The sequence below is a fragment of the Ascaphus truei genome, unplaced genomic scaffold (assembly GCF_040206685.1).
Source record: "Ascaphus truei isolate aAscTru1 unplaced genomic scaffold, aAscTru1.hap1 HAP1_SCAFFOLD_527, whole genome shotgun sequence".
NCBI classification, from domain to species: domain Eukaryota; kingdom Metazoa; phylum Chordata; class Amphibia; order Anura; family Ascaphidae; genus Ascaphus; species Ascaphus truei.
Window position 1 is genome coordinate 10,358 of NW_027456858.1, and position 26,826 is coordinate 37,183.

General features: G+C 54.0%; 1 protein-coding gene across 1 annotated transcript in view; it reads right to left on the minus strand.

Moving 5' to 3' along the window:
- Positions 1-6,418: 6,418 nt before the first annotated feature.
- The window catches only part of LOC142485083 (proton-coupled zinc antiporter SLC30A2-like), a gene marked incomplete at its 3' end in the record, with an annotated part of 49,083 nt that continues 28,675 nt past the window's right edge, over positions 6,419-26,826 (minus strand). Inside the window, exons 6-8 of the mRNA XM_075584288.1 lie at positions 14,104-14,314; positions 8,908-9,013; positions 6,419-6,553 (exon numbers count right to left, since the gene is read on the minus strand). Coding sequence (XP_075440403.1) covers positions 6,419-6,553; positions 8,908-9,013; positions 14,104-14,314 — 452 coding nt within the window. The remainder of the gene's footprint in view (positions 6,554-8,907; positions 9,014-14,103; positions 14,315-26,826) is intronic.

Below are 26,826 nucleotides of genomic sequence, written 5' to 3' on the forward strand. Positions count from 1 at the left end.
GTTACATACACACATCATGGGACTGTGCGGGGTTACATACACACATCATGGGACTGTGCGGGGGTTACATACACACATCATGGGACTGTGCGGGGGTTAAATACACACATCATGGGACTGTGCGGGGTTACATACACACATCATGGGACTGTGCGGGGGTTACATACACACATCATGGGACTGTGCGGGGGTTACATACACACATCATGGGACTGTGCGGGGGTTACATACACACATCATGGGACTGTGCGGGGTTACATACACACATCATGGGACTGTGCGGGGTTACATACACACATCATGGGACTGTGCGGGGTTACATACACACATCATGGGACTGTGCGGGGGTTACATACTCACATCATGGGACTGTGCGGGGTTACATACACACATCATGGGACTGTGCGGTCGTTACATACACACATCATGGGACTGTGCGGGGGTTACATACACACATCATGGGACTATGCGGGGTTACATACACACATCATGGGACTGTGCGGGGTTACATACACACATCATGGGACTGTGCGGGGTTACATACACACATCATGGGACTGTGCGGGGTTACATACACACATCATGGGACTGTGCGGGGGTTACATTCTAACATCATGGGACTGCAGAGGATACATACACACATCATGGGACTGTGCGGGGGTTACATACACACATCATGGGACTGTGCGGGGTTACATACACACATCATGGGACTGTGCGGGGGTTACATACACACATCATGGGACTGTGCGGGGGTTACATACACACATCATGGGACTGTGCAGGGGTTACATACACACATCATGGGACTGTGCGGGGTTACATACACACATCATGGGACTGTGCGGGGGTTACATACACACATCATGGGACTGTGCGGGGGTTACATACACACATCATGGGACTGTGCGGGGTTACATACACACATCATGGGACTGTGCGGGGTTACATACACACATCATGGGACTGTGCGGGGGTTACATACACACATCATGGGACTGTGCGGGGTTACATACACACATCATGGGACTGTGCGGGGTTACATACACACATCATGGGACTGTGCGGGGGTTACATACACACATCATGGGACTGTGCGGGGGTTACATACACACATCATGGGACTGTGCGGGGTTACATACACACATCATGGGACTGTGCGGGGGTTACATACACACATCATGGGACTGTGCGGGGGTTACATACACACATCATGGGACTGTGCGGGGGTTACATACACACATCATGGGACTGTGCGGGGTTACATACACACATCATGGGACTGTGCGGGGTTACATACACACATCATGGGACTGTGCGGGGTTACATACACACATCATGGGACTGTGCGGGGTTACATACACACATCATGGGACTGTGCGGGGTTACATACACACATCATGGGACTGTGCGGGGTTACATACACACATCATGGGACTGTGCGGGGTTACATTCTAACATCATGGGACTGCAGAGGTTACATACACACATCATGGGACTGTGCGGGGGTTACATACACACATCATGGGACTGTGCGGGGTTACATACATACATCATGGGACTGTGCGGGGGTTACATACACACATCATGGGACTGTGCGGGGGTTACATACACACATCATGGGACTGTGCGGGGTTACATACACACATCATGGGACTGTGCGGGGGTTACATTCTAACATCATGGGACTGCAGAGGGTTACATACACACATCATGGGACTGTGCGGGGGTTACATACACACATCATGGGACTGTGCGGGGGTTACATACACACATCATGGGACTGTGCGGGAGTTACATACACACATCATGGGACTGTGCGGGGGTTACATGCTCACATCATGGGACTGTGCGGGGTTACATACACACATCATGGGACTGTGCGGGGTTACATGCTCACATCATGGGACTGTGCGGGGTTACATACACACATCATGGGACTGTGCGGGGTTACATGCTCACATCATGGGACTGTGCGGGGTTACATACACACATCATGGGACTGTGCGGGGTTACATACACACATCATGGGACTGTGCGGAGTTACATACTCACATCATGGGACTGTGCGGGGTTACATACACACATCATGGGACTGTGCGGGGGTTACATACACACATCATGGGACTGTGCGGGGTTACATACACACATCATGGGACTGTGCGGGGTTACATACACACATCATGGGACTGTGCGGGGTTACATACACACATCATGGGACTGTGCGGGGGTTACATGCTCACATCATGGGACTGTGCGGGGTTACATACACACATCATGGGACTGTGCGGGGGTTACATACACACATCATGGGACTGTGCGGGGGTTACATACACACATCATGGGACTGTGCGGGGTTACATACACACATCATGGGACTGTGCGGGGGTTACATACACACATCATGGGACTGTGCGGGGTTACATACACACATCATGGGACTGTGCGGGGGTTACATACTCACATCATGGGACTGTGCGGGGTTACATACACACATCATGGGACTGTGCGGGGTTACATACACACATCATGGGACTGTGCGGGGGTTACATTCTAACATCATGGGACTGCAGAGGGTTACATACACACATCATGGGACTGTGCGGGGGTTACATGCTCACATCATGGGACTGTGCGGGGTTACATACACACATCATGGGACTGTGCGGGGTTACATACACACATCATGGGACTGTGCGGGGGTTACATTCTAACATCATGGGACTGCAGAGGATACATACACACATCATGGGACTGTGCGGGGGTTACATACACACATCATGGGACTGTGCGGGGGTTACATACACACATCATGGGACTGTGCGGGGTTACATACACACATCATGGGACTGTGCGGGGGTTACATACACACATCATGGGACTGTGCGGGGGTTACATACACACATCATGGGACTGTGCGGGGGTTACATACACACATCATGGGACTGTGCGGGGTTACATACACACATCATGGGACTGTGCGGGGGTTACATACACACATCATGGGACTGTGCGGGGGTTACATACACACATCATGGGACTGTGCGGGGGTTACATACACACATCATGGGACTGTGCGGGGTTACATACACACATCATGGGACTGTGCGGGGTTACATACACACATCATGGGACTGTGCGGGGGTTACATACACACATCATGGGACTGTGCGGGGGTTACATACACACATCATGGGACTGTGCGGGGTTACATACACACATCATGGGACTGTGCGGGGGTTACATACACACATCATGGGACTGTGCGGGGGTTACATACACACATCATGGGACTGTGCGGGGGTTACATGCTCACATCATGGTACTGTGCGGGGTTACATACACACATCATGGGACTGTGCGGGGTTACATACACACATCATGGGACTGTGCGGGGGTTACATACACACATCATGGGACTGTGCGGGGTTACATACACACATCATGGGACTGTGCGGGGTTACATACACACATCATGGGACTGTGCGGGGGTTACATACACACATCATGGGACTGTGCGGGGGTTACATACACACATCATGGGACTGTGCGGGGTTACATACACACATCATGGGACTGTGCGGGGGTTACATACACACATCATGGGACTGTGCAGGGGTTACATACACACATCATGGGACTGTGCGGGGGTTACATGCTCACATCATGGTACTGTGCGGGGTTACATACACACATCATGGGACTGTGCGGGGGTTACATACACACATCATGGGACTGTGCGGGGGTTACATGCTCACATGGTACTGTGCGGGGTTACATACACACATCATGGGACTGTGCGGGGTTACATACACACATCATGGGACTGTGCGGGGGTTACATACACACATCATGGGACTGTGCGGGGGTTACATACACACATCATGGGACTGTGCGGGGTTACATACACACATCATGGGACTGTGCGGGGGTTACATACACACATCATGGGACTGTGCAGGGGTTACATACACACATCATGGGACTGTGCGGGGGTTACATGCTCACATCATGGTACTGTGCGGGGTTACATACACACATCATGGGACTGTGCGGGGTTACATACACACATCATGGGACTGTGCGGGGTTACATACACACATCATGGGACTGTGCGGGGGTTACATACACACATCATGGGACTGTGCGGGGTTACATGCTCACATCATGGTACTGTGCGGGGTTACATGCTCACATCATGGTACTGTGCGGGGTTACATACACACATCATGGGACTGTGCGGGGTTACATACACACATCATGGGACTGTGCGGGGGTTACATACACACATCATGGGACTGTGCGGGGTTACATGCTCACATCATGGTACTGTGCGGGGTTACATACACACATCATGGGACTGTGCGGGGGTTACATACACACATCATGGGACTGTGCGGGGGTTACATACACACATCATGGGACTGTGCGGGGGTTACATACACACATCATGGGACTGTGCGGGGGTTACATGCTCACATCATGGTACTGTGCGGGGTTACATACACACATCATGGGACTGTGCGGGGGTTACATACACACATCATGGGACTGTGTGGGGTTACATACACACATCATGGGACTGTGTGGGGTTACATACACACATCATGGGACTGTGCGGGTTACATTCTAACATCATGGGACTGTGCGGGGTTACATACACACATCATGGGACTGCAGAGGGTTACATACACACATCATGGGACTGTGCGGGGTTACATGCTCACATCATGGGACTGTGCGGGGGTTACATACACACATCATGGGACTGTGCGGGGGTTACATACACACATCATGGGACTGCAGAGGGTTACATGCTCACGTCATGGGACTGTGCGAGGTTACATACACACATCATGGGACTGTGCGGGGGTTACATACACACATCATGGGACTGTGCGGGGGTTACATACACACATCATGGGACTGTGCGGGGGTTACATACACACATCATGGGACTGTGCGGGGGTTACATGCTCACATCATGGTACTGTGCGGGGTTACATACACACATCATGGGACTGTGCGGGGTTACATACACACATCATGGGACTGTGCGGGGGTTACATACACACATCATGGGACTGTGCGGGGGTTACATGCTCACATCATGGTACTGTGCGGGGTTACATACACACATCATGGGACTGTGCGGGGTTACATACACACATCATGGGACTGTGCGGGGGTTACATACACACATCATGGGACTGTGCGGGGGTTACATACACACATCATGGGACTGTGCGGGGTTACATACACACATCATGGGACTGTGCGGGGGTTACATACACACATCATGGGACTGTGCAGGGGTTACATACACACATCATGGGACTGTGCGGGGGTTACATGCTCACATCATGGTACTGTGCGGGGTTACATACACACATCATGGTACTGTGCGGGGTTACATACACACATCATGGGACTGTGCGGGGTTACATACACACATCATGGGACTGTGCGGGGGTTACATACACACATCATGGTACTGTGCGGGGTTACATGCTCACATCATGGTACTGTGCGGGGTTACATGCTCACATCATGGTACTGTGCGGGGTTACATACACACATCATGGGACTGTGCGGGGTTACATACACACATCATGGGACTGTGCGGGGGTTACATACACACATCATGGGACTGTGCGGGGTTACATGCTCACATCATGGTACTGTGCGGGGTTACATACACACATCATGGGACTGTGCGGGGGTTACATACACACATCATGGGACTGTGCGGGGTTACATACACACATCATGGGACTGTGCGGGGGTTACATACACACATCATGGGACTGTGCGGGGGTTACATACACACATCATGGGACTGTGCGGGGTTACATACACACATCATGGGACTGTGCGGGGGTTACATACACACATCATGGTACTGTGCGGGGTTACATACACACATCATGGGACTGTGCGGGGGTTACATACACACATCATGGGACTGTGCGGGGGTTACATGCTCACATCATGGGACTGTGCGGGGTTACATACACACATCATGGGACTGTGCGGGGGTTACATACACACATCATGGGACTGTGCGGGGGTTACATTCTAACATCATGGGACTGTGCGGGGGTTACATACACACATCATGGGACTGTGCGGGGGTTACATGCTCACATCATGGTACTGTGCGGGGTTACATACACACATCATGGGACTGTGCGGGGTTACATACACACATCATGGGACTGTGTGGGGTTACATACACACATCATGGGACTGTGTGGGGTTACATACACACATCATGGGACTGTGTGGGGTTACATACACACATCATGGGACTGTGCGGGTTACATTCTAACATCATGGGACTGTGCGGGGTTACATACACACATCATGGGACTGCAGAGGTTACATGCTCACGTCATGGTACATGTCACACACTCACCGATGGCCAGGTGCACGGAGACCACCGTCTGACTGAGGGTGAGAGCCCAGAGTCGCAGACTGTGCACGGACCGGACCCCCGGCACTGACAGCAGCACCTCCTTCACTGAGCCGTGTGACATGCCGCGGGGGGCACCTAGTATCAGGGGGAAGGGCAGGGTGTGAGGGGCTGCACACAGCAACAAGTGTGCGTAACACGCAGAGCAGTGTGCGTAACACGCAGAGCGGTGTGTGTAACACGCAGAGCGGTGTGTGTAACATGCAGAGCGGTGTGTGTAACACGCAGAGCGGTGTGTGTAACATGCAGAGCGGTGTGTGTGTAACATGCAGAGCGGTGTGTGTAACATGCAGAGCGGTGTGTGTAACACGCAGAGCGGTGTGTGTAACATGCAGAGCGGTGTGTGTAACACGCAGAGCGGTGTGTGTAACATGCAGAGCAGTGTGTGTGTAACATGCAGAGCGGTGTGTGTAACACGCAGAGCGGTGTGTGTAACACGCAGAGCGGTGTGTGTAACATGCAGAGCAGTGTGTGTGTAACATGCAGAGCGGTGTGTGTAACACGCAGAGCGGTGTGCGGAACACGCAGAGCGGTGTGTGTAACATGCAGAGCGGTGTGTGTAACATGCAGAGCAGTGTGTGTAACACGCAGAGCGGTGTGTGTAACATGCAGAGCAGTGTGTGTGTAACATGCAGAGCGGTGTGTGTAACATGCAGAGCGGTGTGTGTAACACGCAGAGCGGTGTGCGGAACACGCAGAGCGGTGTGTGTAACATGCAGAGCGGTGTGTGTAACATGCAGAGCGGTGTGTGTAACACGCAGAGCGGTGTGTGTAACATGCAGAGCGGTGTGTGTAACACGCAGAGCGGTGTGTGTAACATGCAGAGCAGTGTGTGTAACATGCAGAGCGGTGTGTGTAACATGCAGAGCGGTGTGTGTAACACGCAGAGCGGTGTGTGTAACATGCAGAGCGGTGTGTGTAACACGCAGAGCGGTGTGTGTAACATGCAGAGCAGTGTGTGTGTAACATGCAGAGCGGTGTGTGTAACATGCAGAGCGGTGTGTGTAACACGCAGAGTGGTGTGCGGAACACGCAGAGCGGTGTGCGGAACACGCAGAGCGGTGTGTGTAACATGCAGAGCAGTGTGTGTGTGTAACATGCAGAGCAGTGCATGTGTGTGTGTAACACGCAGAGCAGTGTGTATGTGTAACACGCAGAGCGGTGTGTGTATGTGTAACATGCAGAGCGGTGTGTGTAACACGCAGAGTGGTGTGCGGAACACGCAGAGCGGTGTGTGTGTGTAACACGCAGAGCGGTGTGTGTGTGTAACATGCAGAGCGGTGTGTGTAACATGCAGAGCGGTGTGTGTAATACGCAGAGTGGTGTGCGGAACACGCAGAGCGGTGTGTGTAACATGCAGAGCAGTGTGTGTGTGTGTAACATGCAGAGAGGTGTGTGTGTGTGTAACATGCAGAGCAGTGTGTGTGTGTGTAACATGCAGAGTGTTGTGTGTAACACGCAAAGTGGTGTGCGGAACACGCAGAGCGGTGTGTGTAACATGCAGAGCAGTGTGTGTGTGTGTGTAACATGCAGAGCGGTGTGTGTGTGTATAACACGCAGAGCAGTGTGTATGTGTAACACGCAGAGCGGTGTGTGTATGTGTAACACGCAGAGCGGTGTGTGTATGTGTAACACGGAAGAGCAGTCCGTGTGTATGTGGAAGACGCAGAGCAGTGTGTGTATGTGTAACATGCAGAGCAGTGCGTGTGTATGTTTAACACGCAGAGCAGTGCGTGTGTATGTGTAACACGCAGAGCAGTGCGTGTGTATGTGTAACACGCAGAGCAGTGCGTGTGTATGTGTAACACACAGAGCAGTGCGTGTGTATGTGTAACACGCAGAGCAATGCGTGTGTATGTGTAACACGCAGAGCATTGTGTGTGTGTGTATGTGTAACACGCAGAGCGGTGTGTATATGTGTAACATGCAGAGCGGTGTGTACAGTATGTGTAACACGCAGAGCGGTGTGTGTATGTGTAACACACAGAGCGGTGTGTACAGTATGTGTAACACGCAGAGCGGTGTGTGTATGTGTAACACGCAGTGCGTTTGTATGTGTAACACGCAGAGCAGTGTGTGTGTGTATGTGTAACACGCAGAGCGGTGTGTATATGTGTAACATGCAGAGCGGTGTGTACAGTATGTGTAACATGCAGAGCGGTGTGTACAGTATGTGTAACACGCAGAGCGGTGTGTGTATGTGTAACACGCAGAGCAGTGTGTATGTGTAACACGCAGAGCAGTGTGTATGTGTAACACGCAGAGCAGTGTGTATGTGTAACACGCAGAGCAGTGTGTATGTGTAACACGCAGAGCAGTGTCTGTGTGTGACAGAGCGGTGTGTGTGTTACTGTACATGCATAGTGGTATGTGTATGTGTAACACGTATGTAGCTGAGCTGGTCTCGCAGAGTCCATGTCACGTGGCCTCACCTTCCATGAGCACCCAGAACACGTCCCGCAGGATGGTGACAGTGGTCCCCAGGACAAAGACGGAGAAGAGGAAGGTGCACACAGGGTCTGCGATCTTATACTGCGGCTGCAAGAGAGCACGGACACGGCTCACCCTACAGGGACACAGCTCACCCCACAGGGACACGGCTCACCCTACAGGGACACGGCGCACCCTACAGGGACACGGTTCACCCTACCGGCTCACCCTACAGGGACACGGCTCACCCTACAGGGACACGGCTCACCCTACAGGGACACGGCTCACCCTACAGGGACACGGCTCACCCTACAGAAACACCACCGACCTGAGGAACACCCCTCGCCCTACCAGCACACCAGTAATCCCATGGACACTCCTCGCCCTACAGGAACACTACCGATCCAAGGAGCAGGCCTCGCCCTATTGGAACACCACTGACCCAAGGGCCACGCTTCACCCTACAGGAACACCACTGACCCCCAGGAATACTCCTTACTCTACAGAAATACCACGAACCCCAGAATCGCCCCTCACCCTACAGGAACACCGGCGACCCCACAAAAAACCCTCATGCCACAGGAACACAACTGACTCCAAGAACACCCCTCACCCTACAGCAATACCACTGACTTCTGGAACACCCCTCACCCTACAGAAATACCACTGACTTCTGGAACACCCTTCACCCTACAGTAATACCACTGACTTCTGGAACAGACCTCACCCTACAGTAATACCACTGACTCCAAGAACACCCCTCACCCTACAGAAATACCACTGACTTCTGGAACACCCCTCGCCCTACAGAAATACCACTGACTTCTGGAATACCCCTCACCCTACAGTAATACCACTGACTTCTGGAACACCCCTCACCCTACAGTAATACCACTGACTTCTGGAACCCCCCTCACCCTATAGTAATACCACTGACTTCTGGAACACCCCTCACCCTATAGTAATATCTCTGACTTCTAGAACACCCCTCACCCTACAGTAATACCCCTGACTTCTGGAACACCCCTCACCCTACAGGAATACCACTGACTTCTGGAACCCCCCTCACCCTACAGTAATACCACTGACTTCTGGAACACCCCTCACCCTACAGAAATACCACTGACTTCTGGAACATCCCTGCCACGGGAGACCAGGCAATTACACCTTTATACCGGGATCATTCACTGAGCAAAACAAGGAGAAAAACTAATTGTGTTAATTCCTTAGAAACAGACGCACACACAGCGAGTTACAATGTGCAGAAGGAAACCCACTTACACACCAACTCCTCTGGGTTACAAAACTAACCTTTCCTAACTCGGATAGTCCTTAAAACAAAGTCCTTCCAATGCCCAGGATGTACCCGCAAAGTCCTGGAACTGATCTCGGCGTGCAGCTCCTGCCGCCACCGCTCATTCCCCTCTGGAGATGCCAACATCCCTTGACCGGGAGCGTGTACCGAACGTCCTGGCACTCCTTTCGGCGAGTAGTTCCAGCCCGACGTCTCTTTTCAGAACTTGGCCCCAGAAATCTCTGATCCCGCCCACGTCTATTTCTCTCAGAGAATCTTTCGGGTGGGTTCAAATCTGTCGCTGCTGTTTTGGCGCTTAGAATATCAGCGAACTGATTGGCTGCTGGGTTTCTTATAAGGATTTCAGTCCCATTCACAAAACGCTACAGCCAATCGGCGCGTGGGAATATTTCTACCAGCCTATCACAGAGTTGTCGGTTCTCTAAAGGCGGGCACTGATTTCAATTTTGCTAAGGGACATGCGCCAACCTGGCACCTCTGCCACTTAGCATATTGAACCCCCCGCTGGGCCAGGCTCCTCAAAGTCTGGAGATGGGCAAATGGTTGCCGATAGCCCTTATTCATGTCAGGACGTGGGTACTTGAGTGTAACTCCGGTACTCCACCCGTCCTAACACCTTGGCATCTCTGGCAAGTTCAAGTCTGGGACCCAACCAGAGACAGTGGCACCAAGCCTGGTGGCCATCTGGTCTCTCGGAACCAAAGACTTGGAAATCCCCCAGTTCATATACCGGGCATATACATATACTCTGTTCTTCACCATGTTCATAAAAATCATACAAAATTCTGCTAAGTTCCTCGTCCCCCTAGGATCTACTGAAAAGACGCGCACATTCATTTTCAGAGCGCCTAGACCTTCCTATAAGAAGTTTTAATAAAAGTTGCTTCAAATAATCCTTAGGTTCATTTTCAGGGCGGCTTCAATTGTACCAAAGCTGGACATAGAAATAATTCTACTCCCGCAACCTTATACATGGTTGGAGACACCCCGAACCCCACGTCCGGGGCATATACTGTGGGGGACACCCCCTAAACCAGGGATCCCTGACTATACCTGGGATACCCAAATCCCTGTGCCCATTTTTACCTTTCTGGTCTGTGCTGAAGCAGGGACTCCTGGCGGTGAGCTGCAAGAACGTTTTCAGGGTAGGAGTTTGACCGGAGCATTGTGCCTGTTTGTATCTGGGATTCCGACCTGATTCCTGGCTACATTTTTGGGGTATCCAGTAACTCAGGGACCCCGCGACATAGCCACAATCTGGAAAGATTTTCTCCGCAACCCCCCCCCCCCCCCACCCTGAAACTCATAGCCCCGCAATCTCTGCTTGCTGGCACCCCCCCCCCCCCTCCCCCCAGCAATCTCTGCTCGCTGGCACTCCTGGAAAGGCAAAAACATAACAATTCTTTATGTCGCATATTTCCATACAATGAACAGCAGTACGTACACGAAAGCCAGGTCCAAGAGCTGACACTCTAGGACCCCAAAACACGGATCAGGTTCAACCAAGTGGGCTTAACCTTTATTAGTGAGCCTGGTTACCCCCTTCACTCTCACTACCCCTCACCCTACAGGAACACCACTGACCCCACGAACACCCCTCGTCCTACAGGAACACCACTGACCCCACAAACACCCCTCATCCTACAGGAACACCACTGACCACATAGAAACAGCACAGATACTACAAGAACAGCACTGACCTACAGGAACACACCTTACCCTACAGCAATACCATAGGAAACTAGGAAACTGGGAAACTTGGTCTTTATGAAAACAGCCCCTTGGTCAAAATACTGACCGCTAGAGAATCCCGTCCTGGCTATGACCTAAACGCACCCAAAAATAATACAACCAAAAAGCACATGAGTGTAACACCACACCAAGGTACCCTACCCATTATTAAGAACCCTGCCTGTCCTACACTCAGGCACCCCACCCATCATCAAGGGCCCCCTCTGTGCCTCTCCTACACCAGGATACCCCACCCATCATCAGGAGCCCCGCCTGTGCCTGTCCTACACCAGGATACCCCACCCATCATCAAGGGCCCGTCTGTGCTTGTCCTACACCAGGATACCCCATTCATTATCAAGAGCCCCGCCTGTGCCTGTCCTACACCAGGATACCCCACCCATCATCAAGGGCTCCGCCTGTGCCTGTCCTACTGTACACCAGGATACCCCACCCATCATCAGGAGCCCCGCGCCTGTGCCTGTCCTACACCAGGATACCCCACCCATCATCAAGGGCCCGTCTGTGCTTGTCCTACACCAGGATACCCCATCCATTATCAAGAGCCCCGCCTGTGCCTGTCCTACACCAGGATACCCCACCCATCATCAGAAGCCCTGCCTGTGCCTTTCCTACATCAGGGTACCCCACCCTTCATCAAGGGCCCCACCTGTCCTACACCAGGGTACCCCACCCATCAAGTGCCCCGCCGGTGCCTGTCCTACACCAGGGTACCCCACCCATCATCAAGGGCCCGTCTGTGCTTGTCCAACACCATGATAGCCCACCCATCATCACGGGCCCCATCTGTGCCTGTCCTACACCATGATACCCCATCCATCATCAGGAGCCCAACCTGTGCCTGTCCTACACCAGGGTACCCCACCCATCAGCAAGAGCCCCGCCTGTGCCTGTCCTACATCAGGATACCCCACCCATTATCAGGAGCCCCGCCTGTGCCTGTCCTACAACAGAATACCCCACCCATCATCAAGGGCCCCGCCTGTGCCTGTCCTACACCAGGATAGCCCACCCATCATCAAGGGCCCGTCTGTGCTTGTCCTACACCAGGATACCCCACCCATCATCAAGAGCCCCGCATGTGCCTGTCCTACACCAGGGTACCCCACCCATCAACAAGGGCCCCGCCTGTGTCTGTCCCTCTTTTACCCTCATACCTCTCCTTCCCTCACCCCCTCCCCTTCCCTCACCCCCTCCCCTCACCACCTCCCCTTCCCTCACCACCTCCCCTTCCTTCATCCCACCCCCTTTCCTCATCCCCTCTCCTTCTCCCTCACCCCCTCTCCTTCGCTCACCCCTCTCCTTCCCACACCCCCTCCCCTTCTCTCACCACCTCCCCTTCCCTCACCGCCTTCCCTTCCCTCATCCCCTTCCCTCATCCCCTCTCCTTCTCCTCCCTCGCTTTCCCTCACCCCCTCTCCTTCCCTCACCCCCTCCTCACCCCCTCTCCTTCCCTCACCCCCTCCTCACCCCATCTCCTTCCCTCACCCCCTCTTCTTCCCTCACCCCCTCTCCTTCCCTCACCCCCTTCCCTCACCCCCTTCCCTCACCCCCTTCCCTCACCCCCTCTTCTTCCCTCCTTCCCTCCTTCCCTCACCCCCTCTCCTATTCCCTCGCTTTCCTTCACCCCCTCCCCTTCCCTCACCCCTCCTCTCACCCCTTCCCCTCACCCCCACCCCTCACCCCCTCTCCTTCCCTCACCCCCTCCCCTTCCCTCACCCCCTTCTCTCACCCCCTCTCCTTCCCTCACCCCTCACCTCCCCTCACCCCCTCCCTTACTTCTTACCCGCCTCCCCTCTCACCTTCCCTCAGCCCCTCCCATTCCCCCTCCCCTCACCCCCTCCCCTCACCCCCTCCCCTTACTTCTTACCCGCCTCCCCTCCTCTCCCCTCCTTCTTCCCCTCTCCTTCCCCTCACCCCCTCCCCCTCACCCCCTCCCCTTACTTCTTACCCGCCTCCCCTCCTCTCCCCTCCTTCCCCTCTCCTTCCCCTCACCCCCTCCCCCTCACCCCCTCCCCTTACTTCTTAACCGCCTCCCCGCCTCTCCCCTCCTTCTTTCCCTCCCCTTCCCCTCACCCCCTCCCCTTCCCCTCACCCCCTCCCCTTACTTCTTACCCGCCTCCCCTCTCACCTTGAAGAAGATAACGATAGCCGCCACCAGCACCCCGATGCTCTGCAGCAGGTCACCGACCACGTGGATGAAAGCCGCCCGGACGCTCGTGTTTCCGTGGGGCCCCGTGTGGAGAGCGAGGTCACCAATCGGACTGTCCCCAATCTTCTCGTACCCAGAGCCGTGGTTGTGCCCGTGGAACATGGTGGACTGGTGAAGGATATAGGCCATTCTGAGACACACAAATCAGGAGCCACGTCACTGCCACGGATAATACTGCCCAAACTCGCCCCCAATAAAACTATAGATTAGGTGGAAACGGAGCATTAACTTACCGTTATCTCCGAGTCCCTGAATGGCAGCCCCCCTCCCCCTGCTCCTCCCTAGGACCCCGGTGGGACGGTAGGGGTAGATTTGGCTGCTTTTGAATAAAGGTTAAGCCACCGTTACCCCTACATGTCAATGATATGATGGATGGATGTACAGCGTATTGTAGCAGTCCATTATATGTTCCTCTTACAGTACTGTATATAAAACCGTGACGTACAGCTCGGTTCATGAGTGGGGACCTGTAAGGGTTAACTCTCTCTTGATAGCCAGCACGGATGGCTCACTCGCAGAATAGGGTATGTTCTGTGTCTCCTTATCTAGCTGCACAACATGGCTGCACTCGTTCATCTTTCTGAGAACCGTATGCGGACCAGACCAGGCAGCCATTAATTTGTTCTCCCGAATGGGCTTGAGAACAAGCACCTGCTGTCCTGGGATGAACTCTCTGCTACGGGCATTCTGACCTTACCAAGTCTTCTGCTTGGTCTGAGCAGCCCTAAGGTTGTCCTGTGCCAACCCCATGAGCATCTGTAACCGGTCTCTGACATCTATCACATACTGAAGCACAGAGGCATCAGTAGTGGTAGTCTCCCCTTCCCATCCCTCACGGAATAGGTCCAGAGGTCCCCGTACCCTGCGACCATATAGCAGCTCAAAGGGAGAGAGCCCGCTAGATTCTTGCGGTGCCTCTGGGTTTCAGTAAAGGAAAGAGATACAGCCCTGGGAGTGCAGCTAAGGGAAGGAGTTACAGCTCTGGGAGTGCAGCTAAGGGAAGGAGTTACAGCTCTGGGAGTGCAGCTAAGGAAGGAGTTACAGGTCTGGGAGTGCAGCTAAGGGAAGGAGTTACAGCTCTGGGAGTGCAGCTAAGGGAAGGAGTTACAGCGCTGGGAGTGCAGCTAAGGGAAGGAGTTACAGCCCTGGGAGTGCAGCTAAGGGAAGGAGTTACAGCTCTGGGAGTGCAGCTAAGGGAAGGAGTTACAGCTCTGGGAGTGCAGCTAAGGGAAGGAGTTACAGCTCTGGGAGTGCAGCTAAGGGAAGGAGTTACAGCCCTGGGAGTGCAGCTAAGGGAAGGAGTTACAGCTCTGGGAGTGCAGCTAAGGGAAGGAGTTACAGCCCTGGGAGTGCAGCTAAGGGAAGGAGTTACAGCTCTGGGAGTGCAGCTAAGGGAAGGAGTTACAGCTCTGGGAGTGCAGCTAAGGGAAGGAGTTACAGCTCTGGGAGTGCAGCTAAGGGAAGGAGTTACAGCTCTGGGAGTGCAGCTAAGGGAAGGAGTTACAGCTCTGGGAGTGCAGCTAAGGGAAGGAGTTACAGCTCTGGGAGTGCAGCTAAGGGAAGGAGATACAGCTCTGGGAGTGCAGCTAAGGGAAGGAGTTACAGGTCTGGGAGTGCAGCTAAGGGAAGGAGTTACAGGTCTGGGAGTGCAGCTAAGGGAAGGAGTTACAGCTCTGGGAGTGCAGCTAAAGGAAGGAGATACAGCTCTGGGAGTGCAGCTAAGGGAAGGAGATACAGCTCTGGGAGTGCAGCTAAGGGAAGGAGTTACAGCTCTGGGAGTGCAGCTAAGGGAAGGAGTTACAGCTCTGGGAGTGCAGCTAAGGGAAGGAGTTACAGCTCTGGGAGTGCAGCTAAGGGAAGGAGTTACAGCCCTGAGAGTGCAGCTAAGGGAAGGAGTTACAGCCCTGGGAGTGCAGCTAAGGGAAGGAGTAACAGCTCTGGGAGTGCAGCTAAGGGAAGGAGTTACAGCTCTGGGAGTGCAGCTAAGGGAAGGAGATACAGCTCTGGGAGTGCAGCTAAGGGAAGGAGTTACAGCTCTGGGAGTGCAGCTAAGGGAAGGAGTTACAGCTCTGGGAGTGCAGCTAAGGGAAGGAGTTACAGCTCTGGGAGTGCAGCTAAGGGAAGGAGTTACAGCTCTGGGAGTGCAGCTAAGGGAAGGAGTTACAGCTCTGGGAGTGCAGCTAAGGGAAGGAGTTACAGCTCTGGGAGTGCAGCTAAGGGAAGGAGATACAGCTCTGGGAGTGCAGCTAAGGGAAAGAGTTACAGCTCTGAGAGTGCAGCTAAGGGAAGGAGTTACAGCTCTGGGAGTGCAGCTAAGGGAAGGAGTTACAGCTCTGGGAGTGCAGCTAATGGAAAGAGTTACAGCTCTGGGAGTGCAGCTAAGGGAAGGAGTTACAGCTCTGGGAGTGCAGCTAAGGGAATGAGTTACAGCTCTGGGAGTGCAGCTAAGGGAAGGAGATACAGCTCTGGGAGTGCAGCTAAGGGAAGGAGTTACAGCTCTGGGAGTGCAGCTAAGGGAAGGAGTTACAGCTCTGGGAGTGCAGCTAAGGGAAGGAGTTACAGCTCTGGGAGTGCAGCTAAGGGAAGGAGTTACAGCTCTGGGAGTGCAGCTAAGGGAAGGAGTTACAGCTCTGGGAGTGCAGCTAAGGGAAGGAGTTACAGGTCTGGGAGTGCAGCTAAGGGAAGGAGATACAGCTCTGGGAGTGCAGCTAAGGGAAGGAGTTACAGCCCTGGGAGTGCAGCTAAGGGAAGGAGTTACAGCCCTGGGAGTGCAGCTAAGGGAAGGAGTTACAGGTCTGGGAGTGCAGCTAAGGGAAGGAGTTACAGCTCTGGGAGTGCAGCTAAGGGAAGGAGTTACAGCTCTGGGACTGCAGCTAAGGGAAGGAGTTACAGCTCTGGGAGTGCAGCTAAGGGAACGAGTTACAGCCCTGGGAGTGCAGCTAAGGGAAGGAGTTACAGCTCTGAGATTGCAGCTAAGGGAAGGAGTTACAGCTCTGAGAGTGCAGCTAAGGGAAGGAGATACAGCTCTGGGAGTGCAGCTAAGGGAAGGAGTTACAGCTCTGAGAGTGCAGCTAAGGGAAGGAGTTACAGCTCTGGGAGTGCAGCTAAGGGAAGGAGTTACAGCTCTGGGAGTGCAGCTAAGGGGAGGAGATACAGCTCTGGGAGTGCAGCTAAGGGAAGGAGTTACAGGTCTGGGAGTGCAGCTAAGGGAAGGAGTTACAGCCCTGGGAGTGCAGCTAAGGGAAGGTGTTACAGGTCTGGGAGTGCAGCTAAGGGAAGGAGTTACAGCTCTGGGAGTGCAGCTAAGGGAAGGAGTTACAGCTCTGGGAGGGCAGCTAAGGGAAGGAGTTACAGGTCTGGGAGTGCAGCTAAGGGAAGGAGTTACAGCTCTGGGAGTGCAGCTAAGGGAAGGAGTTACAGGTCTGAGATTGCAGCTAAGGGAAGGAGTTACAGCTCTGGGAGTGCAGCTAAGGGAAGGAGTTACAGGTCTGGGAGTGCAGCTAAGGGAAGGAGTTACAGCTCTGGGAGTGCAGCTAAGGGAAGGAGTTACAGGTCTGGGAGTGCAGCTAAGGGAAGGAGTTACAGCTCTGGGAGTGCAGCTAAGGGAAGGAGTTACAGGTCTGGGAGTGCAGCTAAGGGAAGGAGTTACAGGTCTGGGAGTGCAGCTAAGGGAAGGAGTTACAGCTCTGGGAGTGCAGCTAAGGGAAGGAGTTACAGCTCTGGGAGTGCAGCTAAGGGAAGGAGTTACAGCCCTGGGAGTGCAGCTAAGGGAAGGAGTTACAGCTCTGGGAGTGCAGCTAAGGGAAGGAGATACAGCTCTGGGAGTGCAGCTAAGGGAAGGAGTTACAGCTCTGGGAGTGCAGCTAAGGGAAGGAGTTACAGCTCTGAGATTGCAGCTAAGGGAAGGAGTTACAGCTCTGAGAGTGCAGCTAAGGGAAGGAGTTACAGCCCTGGGAGTGCAGCTAAGGGAAGGAGTTACAGCTCTGGGAGTGCAGCTAAGGGAAGGAGTTACAGCTCTGGGAGTGCAGCTAAGGGAAGGAGTTACAGCCCTGGGAGTGCAGCTAAGGGAAGGAGTTACAGCTCTGGGAGTGCAGCTAAGGGAAGGAGTTACAGGTCTGGGATTGCAGCTAAGGGAAGGAGTTACAGCTCTGGGAGTGCAGCTAAGGGAAGGAGTTACAGCTCTGGGAGTGCAGCTAAGGGAAGGAGTTACAGGTCTGGGAGTGCAGCTAAGGGAAGGAGTTACAGCCCTGGGAGTGCAGCTAAGGGAAGGAGTTTCCAGCCCTGGGAGTGCAGCTAAGGGAAGGAGTTTCCAGCCCTGGGAGTGCAGCTAAGGGAAGGAGTTACAGCTCTGGGAGTGCAGCTAAGGGAAGGAGTTTCCAGCCCTGGGAGTGCAGCTAAGGGAAGGAGTTTCCAGCCCTGGGAGTGCAGCTGAGGGAAGGAGTTACAGCTCTGGGAGTGCAGCTAAGGGAAGGAGTTACAGCTCTGGGAGTGCAGCTAAGGGAAGGAGTTACAGCTCTGAGAGTGCAGCTAAGGGAAGGAGTTACATGTCTGGGAGTGCAGCTAAGGGAAGGAGTTACAGCTCTGGGAGTGCAGCTAAGGGAAGGAGTTACAGGTCTGGGAGTGCAGATAAGGGAAGGAGTTACAGCTCTGGGAGTGCAGCTAAGGGAAGGAGTTACAGGTCTGGGAGTGCAGATAAGGGAAGGAGTTACAGCTCTGGGAGTGCAGCTAAGGGAAGGAGTTACAGGTCTGGGAGTGCAGCTAAGGGAAGGAGTTACAGCTCTGGGAGTGCAGCTAAGGGAAGGAGTTACAGCCCTGGGAGTGCAGCTAAGGGAAGGAGTTACAGCTCTGGGAGTGCAGCTAAGGGAAGGAGTTACAGCTCTGGGAGTGCAGCTAAGGGAAGGAGTTACAGCTCTGGGAGTGCAGCTAAGGGAAGGAGTTACAGCTCTGGGAGTGCAGCTAAGGGAAGGAGTTACAGCTCTGGGAGTGCAGCTAAGGGAAGGAGTTACAGCTCTGGGAGTGCAGCTAAGGGAAGGAGATACAGCTCTGGGAGTGCAGCTAAGGGAAGGAGTTACAGGTCTGGGAGTGCAGCTAAGGGAAGGAGTTACAGCTCTGGGAGTGCAGCTAAGGGAAGGAGATACAGCTCTGGGAGTGCAGCTAAGGGAAGGAGATACAGCTCTGGGAGTGCAGCTAAGGGAAGGAGTTACAGCTCTGGGAGTGCAGCTAAGGGAAGGAGTTACAGCTCTGGGAGTGCAGCTAAGGGAAGGAGTTACAGCTCTGGGAGTGCAGCTAAGGGAAGGAGATACAGCTCTGGGAGTGCAGCTAAGGGAAGGAGTTACAGGTCTGGGAGTGCAGCTAAGGGAAGGAGTTACAGCTCTGGGAGTGCAGCTAAGGGAAGGAGATACAGCTCTGGGAGTGCAGCTAAGGGAAGGAGTTACAGCTCTGGGAGTGCAGCTAAGGGAAGGAGATACAGCTCTGGGAGTGCAGCTAAGGGAAGGAGATACAGCTCTGGGAGTGCAGCTAAGGGAAGGAGTTACAGCTCTGGGAGTGCAGCTAAGGGAAGGAGTTACAGCTCTGGGAGTGCAGCTAAGGGAAGGAGATACAGCTCTGGGAGTGCAGCTAAGGGAAGGAGTTACAGCTCTGGGAGTGCAGCTAAGGGAAGGAGATACAGCTCTGGGAGTGCAGCTAAGGGAAGGAGTTACAGCTCTGGGAGTGCAGCTAAGGGAAGGAGATACAGCTCTGGGAGTGCAGCTAAGGGAAGGAGTTACAGCTCTGGGAGTGCAGCTAAGGGAAGGAGTTACAGCTCTGGGAGTGCAGCTAAGGGAAGGAGTTACAGCTCTGAGAGTGCAGCTAAGGGAAGGAGATACAGCTCTGGGAGTGCAGCTAAGGGAAAGAGTTACAGCTCTGAGAGTGCAGCTAAGGGAAGGAGTTACAGCTCTGGGAGTGCAGCTAAGGGAAGGAGATACAGCTCTGGGAGTGCAGCTAAGGGAAGGAGTTACAGCTCTGGGAGTGCAACTAAGGGAAGGAGATACAGCTCTGGGAGTGCAGCTAAGGGAAGGAGATACAGCTCTGGGAGTGCAGCTAAGGGAAGGAGTTACAGCTCTGGGAGTGCAGCTAAGGGAAGGAGTTACAGCTCTGGGAGTGCAGCTAAGGGAAGGAGTTACAGCTCTGGGAGTGCAGCTAAGGGAAGGAGTTACAGCTCTGGGAGTGCAGCTAAGGGAAGGAGATACAGCTCTGGGAGTGCAGCTAAGGGAAGGAGATACAGCTCTGGGAGTGCAGCTAATGGAAAGAGTTACAGCTCTGGGAGTGCAGCTAAGGGAAGGAGTTACAGCTCTGGGACTGCAGCTAAGGGAAGGAGTTACAGCTCTGGGAGTGCAGCTAAGGGAAGGAGTTACAGCTCTGGGAGTGCAGCTAAGGGAAGGAGATACAGCTCTGGGAGTGCAGCTAAGGGAAGGAGATACAGGTCTGGGAGTGCAGCTAAGGGAAGGAGTTACAGCGCTGGGAGTGCAGCTAAGGGAAGGAGTTACAGCTCTGAGAGTGCAGGTAAGGGAAGGAGTTACAGGTCTGGGAGTGCAGCTAAGGGAAGGAGTTACAGCTCTGGGAGTGCAGCTAAGGGAAGGAGTTACAGGTCTGGGAGTGCAGCTAAGGGAAGGAGTTACAGGTCTGGGAGTGCAGCTAAGGGAAGGAGTTACAGCTCTGGGAGTGCAGCTAAGGGAAGGAGTTACAGCTCTGGGAGTGCAGCTAAGGGAAGGAGTTACAGCTCTGAGAGTGCAGCTAAGGGAAGGAGTTACAGCTCTGGGAGTGCAGCTAAGGGAAGGAGTTACAGGTCTGGGAGTGCAGCTAAGGGAAGGAGTTACAGCTCTGAGATTGCAGCTAAGGGAAGGAGTTACAGCTCTGAGAGTGCAGCTAAGGGAAGGAGATACAGCTCTGGGAGTGCAGCTAAGGGAAGGAGTTACAGCTCTGGGAGTGCAGCTAAGGGAAGGAGTTACAGCTCTGGGAGTGCAGCTAAGGGAAGGAGTTACAGCTCTGGGAGTGCAGCTAAGGGAAGGAGTTACAGGTCTGGGAGTGCAGCTAAGGGAAGGAGTTACAGCCCTGGGAGTGCAGCTAAGGGAAGGTGTTACAGGTCTGGGAGTGCAGCTAAGGGAAGGAGTTACAGCTCTGGGAGTGCAGCTAAGGGAAGGAGTTACAGCTCTGGGAGGGCAGCTAAGGGAAGGAGTTACAGGTCTGGGAGTGCAGCTAAGGGAAGGAGTTACAGCTCTGGGAGTGCAGCTAAGGGAAGGAGTTACAGGTCTGAGATTGCAGCTAAGGGAAGGAGTTACAGCTCTGGGAGTGCAGCTAAGGGAAGGAGTTACAGGTCTGGGAGTGCAGCTAAGGGAAGGAGTTACAGCTCTGGGAGTGCAGCTAAGGGAAGGAGTTACAGCTCTGGGAGTGCAGCTAAGGGAAGGAGTTACAGCTCTGGGAGTGCAGCTAAGGGAAGGAGTTACAGGTCTGGGAGTGCAGCTAAGGGAAGGAGATACAGCTCTGGGAGGGCAGCTAAGGGAAGGAGTTACAGCTCTGGGAGTGCAGCTAAGGGAAGGAGTTACAGCTCTGGGAGTGCAGCTAAGGGAAGGAGTTACAGGTCTGGGAGTGCAGCTAAGGGAAGGAGTTACAGGTCTGGGAGTGCAGCTAAGGGAAGGAGTTACAGCTCTGGGAGTGCAGCTAAGGGAAGGAGTTACAGCTCTGGGAGTGCAGCTAAGGGAAGGAGTTACAGCCCTGGGAGTGCAGCTAAGGGAAGGAGTTACAGCCCTGGGAGTGCAGCTAAGGGAAGGAGTTACAGCCCTGGGAGTGCAGCTAAGGGAAGGAGTTACAGCTCTGAGAGTGCAGCTAAGGGAAGGAGTTACAGCTCTGGGAGTGCAGCTAAGGGAAGGAGTTTCCAGCCCTGGGAGTGCAGCTAAGGGAAGGAGTTTCCAGCCCTGGGAGTGCAGCTAAGGGAAGGAGTTACAGCTCTGGGAGTGCAGCTAAGGGAAGGAGTTTCCAGCCCTGGGAGTGCAGCTAAGGGAAGGAGATACAGCTCTGGGAGTGCAGCTAAGGGAAGGAGATACAGCTCTGGGAGTGCAGCTAAGGGAAGGAGTTACAGCTCTGGGAGTGCAGCTAAGGGAAGGAGTTACAGCTCTGGGAGTGCAGCTAAGGGAAGGAGTTACAGCTCTGGGAGTGCAGCTAAGGGAAGGAGTTACAGGTCTGAGAGTGCAGCTAAGGGAAGGAGTTACAGCTCTGGGAGTGCAGCTAAGGGAAGGAGTTACAGCTCTGGGAGTGCAGCTAAGGGAAGGAGTTACAGCTCTGAGAGTGCAGCTAAGGGAAGGAGTTACATGTCTGGGAGTGCAGATAAGGGAAGGAGTTACAGCTCTGGGAGTGCAGCTAAGGGAAGGAGTTACAGCTCTGGGAGTGCAGCTAAGGGAAGGAGTTACAGCCCTGGGAGTGCAGCTAAGGGAAGGAGTTACAGCTCTGGGAGTGCAGCTAAGGGAAGGAGTTACAGCTCTGGGAGTGCAGCTAAGGGGAGGAGATACAGCTCTGGGAGTGCAGCTAAGGGAAGGAGTTACAGGTCTGGGAGTGCAGCTAAGGGAAGGAATTACAGCTCTGGGAGTGCAGCTAAGGGAAGGAGTTACAGCTCTGGGAGGGCAGCTAAGGGAAGGAGATACAGCTCTGGGAGTGCAGCTAAGGGAAGGAGTTACAGCTCTGGGATTGCAGCTAAGGGAAGGAGTTACAGCTCTGGGAGTGCAGCTAAGGGAAGGAGTTACAGCTCTGGGAGTGCAGCTAAGGGAAGGAGTTACAGCTCTGGGAGTGCAGCTAAGGGAAGGAGTTACAGCTCTGGGAGGGCAGCTAAGGGAAGGAGATACAGCTCTGGGAGTGCAGCTAAGGGAAGGAGTTACAGCTCTGGGAGTGCAGCTAAGGGAAGGAGTTACAGCTCTGGGAGGGCAGCTAAGGGAAGGAGATACAGCTCTGGGAGTGCAGCTAAGGGAAGGAGTTACAGCTCTGGGAGTGCAGCTAAGGGAAGGAGTTACAGCTCTGGGAGTGCAGCTAAGGGAAGGAGTTACAGCTCTGGGAGTGCAGCTAAGGGAAGGAGTTACAGCTCTGGGAGTGCAGCTAAGGGAAGGAGATACAGCTCTGGGAGTGCAGCTAAGGGAAGGAGTTACAGCCCTGGGAGTGCAGCTAAGGGAAGGAGTTACAGCCCTGGGAGTGCAGCTAAGGGAAGGAGTTACAGGTCTGGGAGTGCAGCTAAGGGAAGGAGTTACAGCCCTGGGAGTGCAGCTAAGGGAAGGAGTTACAGCTCTGGGAGTGCAGCTAAGGGAAGGAGTTACAGCTCTGGGAGTGCAGCTAAGGGAAGGAGATACAGCTCTGGGAGTGCAGCTAAGGGAAGAAGATACAGCTCTGGGAGTGCAGCTAAGGGAAGGAGTTACAGGTCTGGGAGTGCAGCTAAGGGAAGGAGTTACAGCTCTGGGAGTGCAGCTAAGGGAAGGAGTTACAGCTCTGGGAGTGCAGCTAAGGGAAGGAGATACAGCTCTGGGAGTGCAGCTAAGGGAAGGAGATACAGCTCTGGGAGTGCAGCTAAGGGAAGGAGTTACAGGTCTGGGAGTGCAGCTAAGGGAAGGAGTTACAGCTCTGGGAGTGCAGCTAAGGGAAGGAGTTACAGCTCTGAGAGTGCAGCTAAGGGAAGGAGTTACAGCCCTGGGAGTGCAGCTAAGGGAAGGAGTTACAGGTCTGGGAGTGCAGCTAAGGGAAGGAGTTACAGCACTGGGAGTGCAGCTAAGGGAAGGAGTTACAGGTCTGGGAGTGCAGCTAAGGGAAGGAGATACAGGTCTGGGAGTGCAGCTAAGGGAAGGAGTTACAGCACTGGGAGTGCAGCTAAGGGAAGGAGTTACAGGTCTGGGAGTGCAGCTAAGGGAAGGAGTTACAGCTCTGGGAGTGCAGCTAAGGGAAGGAGTTACAGCTCTGGGAGTGCAGCTTAGGGAAGGAGTTACAGCTCTGGGAGTGCAGCTAAGGGAAGGAGTTACAGCTCTGGGAGTGCAGCTAAGGGAAGGAGTTACAGCTCTGGGAGTGCAGCTAAGGGAAGGAGTTACAGCTCTGAGAGTGCAGCTAAGGGAAGGAGTTACAGCTCTGGGAGTGCAGCTAAGGGAAGGAGTTACAGCTCTGGGAGTGCAGCTAAGGGAAGGAGATACAGCTCTGGGAGTGCAGCTAAGGGAAGGAGTTACAGCTCTGAGAGTGCAGCTAAGGGAAGGAGTTACAGCTCTGGGAGTGCAGCTAAGGGAAGGAGTTACAGCTCTGGGAGTGCAGCTAAGGGAAGGAGTTACAGGTCTGGGAGTGCAGCTAAGGGAAGGAGTTACAGCTCTGGGAGTGCAGCTAAGGGAAGGAGATACAGCTCTGGGAGTGCAGCTAAGGGAAGGAGTTACAGCTCTGGGAGTGCAGCTAAGGGAAGGAGTTACAGCTCTGGGAGTGCAGCTAAGGGAAGGAGTTACAGGTCTGGGAGTGCAGCTAAGGGAAGGAGTTACAGGTCTGGGAGTGCAGCTAAGGGAAGGAGTTACAGGTCTGGGAGTGCAGCTAAGGGAAGGAGTTACAGCCCTGGGAGTGCAGCTAAGGGAAGGAGATACAGCTCTGGGAGTGCAGCTAAGGGAAGGCGTTACAGCCCTGGGAGTGCAGCTAAGGGAAGGCGTTACAGCCCTGGGAGTGCAGCTAAGGGAAGGAGTTACAGGTCTGGGAGTGCAGCTAAGGGAAGGAGTTACAGCTCTGGGAGTGCAGCTAAGGGAAGGAGTTACAGGTCTGGGAGTGCAGCTAAGGGAAGGAGTTACAGGTCTGGGAGTGCAGCTAAGGGAAGGAGTTACAGGTCTGGGAGTGCAGCTAAGGGAAGGAGATACAGCCCTGGGAGTGCAGCTAAGGGAAGGAGTTACAGGTCTGGGAGTGCAGCTAAGGGAAGGAGTTACAGGTCTGGGAGTGCAGCTAAGGGAAGGAGTTACAGGTCTGGGAGTGCAGCTAAGGGAAGGAGATACAGCCCTGGGAGTGCAGCTAAGGGAAGGAGTTACAGGTCTGGGAGTGCAGCTAAGGGAAGGAGATACAGCCCTGGGAGTGCAGCTAAGGGAAGGAGTTACAGCTCTGGGAGTGCAGCTAAGGGAAGGAGTTACAGCCCTGGGAGTGCACCTAAGGGAAGGAGTTACAGCTCTGGGAGTGCAGCTAAGGGAAGGAGTTACAGCTCTGGGAGTGCAGCTAAGGGAAGGAGTTACAGCCCTGGGAGTGCACCTAAGGGAAGGAGTTACAGCTCTGGGAGTGCAGCTAAGGGAAGGAGTTACAGCCCTGGGAGTGCAGCTAAGGGAAGGAGTTACAGCTCTGGGAGTGCAGCTAAGGGAAGGAGATACAGCTCTGGGAGTGCAGCTAAGGGAAGGAGTTACAGCTCTGGGAGTGCAGCTAAGGGAAGGAGTTACAGCTCTGGGAGTGCAGCTAAGGGAAGGAGATACAGCCCTGAGAGTGCAGCTAAGGGAAGGAGTTACAGCTCTGGGAGTGCAGCTAAGGGAAGGAGTTACAGCTCTGGGAGTGCAGCTAAGGGAAGGAGTTACAGCTCTGGGAGTGCAGGTAAGGGAAGGAGTTACAGCTCTGGGAGTGCAGCTAAGGGAAGGAGATACAGCTCTGGGAGTGCAGCTAAGGGAAGGAGTTACAGCTCTGGGAGTGCAGCTAAGGGAAGGAGATACAGCTCTGGGAGTGCAGCTAAGGGGAGGAGATACAGCTCTGGGAGTGCAGCTAAGGGAAGGAGTTACAGCTCTGGGAGTGCAGCTAAGGGAAGGAGTTACAGCTCTGGGAGTGCAGCTAAGGGAAGGAGTTACAGGTCTGGGAGTGCAGCTAAGGGAAGGAGTTACAGCCCTGAGAGTGCAGCTAAGGGAAGGAGTTACAGCTCTGGGAGTGCAGCTAAGGGAAGGAGTTACAGGTCTGGGAGTGCAGCTAAGGGAAGGAGTTACAGCTCTGGGAGTGCAGCTAAGGGAAGGAGTTACAGCTCTGGGAGTGCAGCTAAGGGAAGGAGTTACAGCTCTGGGAGTGCAGCTAAGGGAAGGAGTTACAGCTCTGGGAGTGCAGGTAAGGGAAGGAGTTACAGCTCTGGGAGTGCAGCTAAGGGAAGGAGATACAGCTCTGGGAGTGCAGCTAAGGGAAGGAGTTACAGCTCTGGGAGTGCAGCTAAGGGAAGGAGTTACAGCTCTGGGAGTGCAGCTAAGGGAAGGAGTTACAGGTCTGGGAGTGCAGCTAAGGGAAGGAGTTACAGCCCTGAGAGTGCAGCTAAGGGAAGGAGTTACAGCTCTGGGAGTGCAGCTAAGGGAAGGAGTTACAGGTCTGGGAGTGCAGCTAAGGGAAGGAGTTACAGCTCTGGGAGTGCAGCTAAGGGAAGGAGTTACAGCTCTGGGAGTGCAGCTAAGGGAAGGAGTTACAGCTCTGGGAGTGCAGCTAAGGGAAGGAGTTACAGCTCTGAGAGTGCAGCTAAGGGAAGGAGTTACAGCTCTGGGAGTGCAGCTAAGGGAATGAGATACAGCTCTGGGAGTGCAGCTAAGGGAAGGAGTTACAGCCCTGGGAGTGCAGCTAAGGGAAGGAGTTACAGCTCTGGTAGTGCAGCTAAGGGAAGGAGTTACAGGTCTGGGA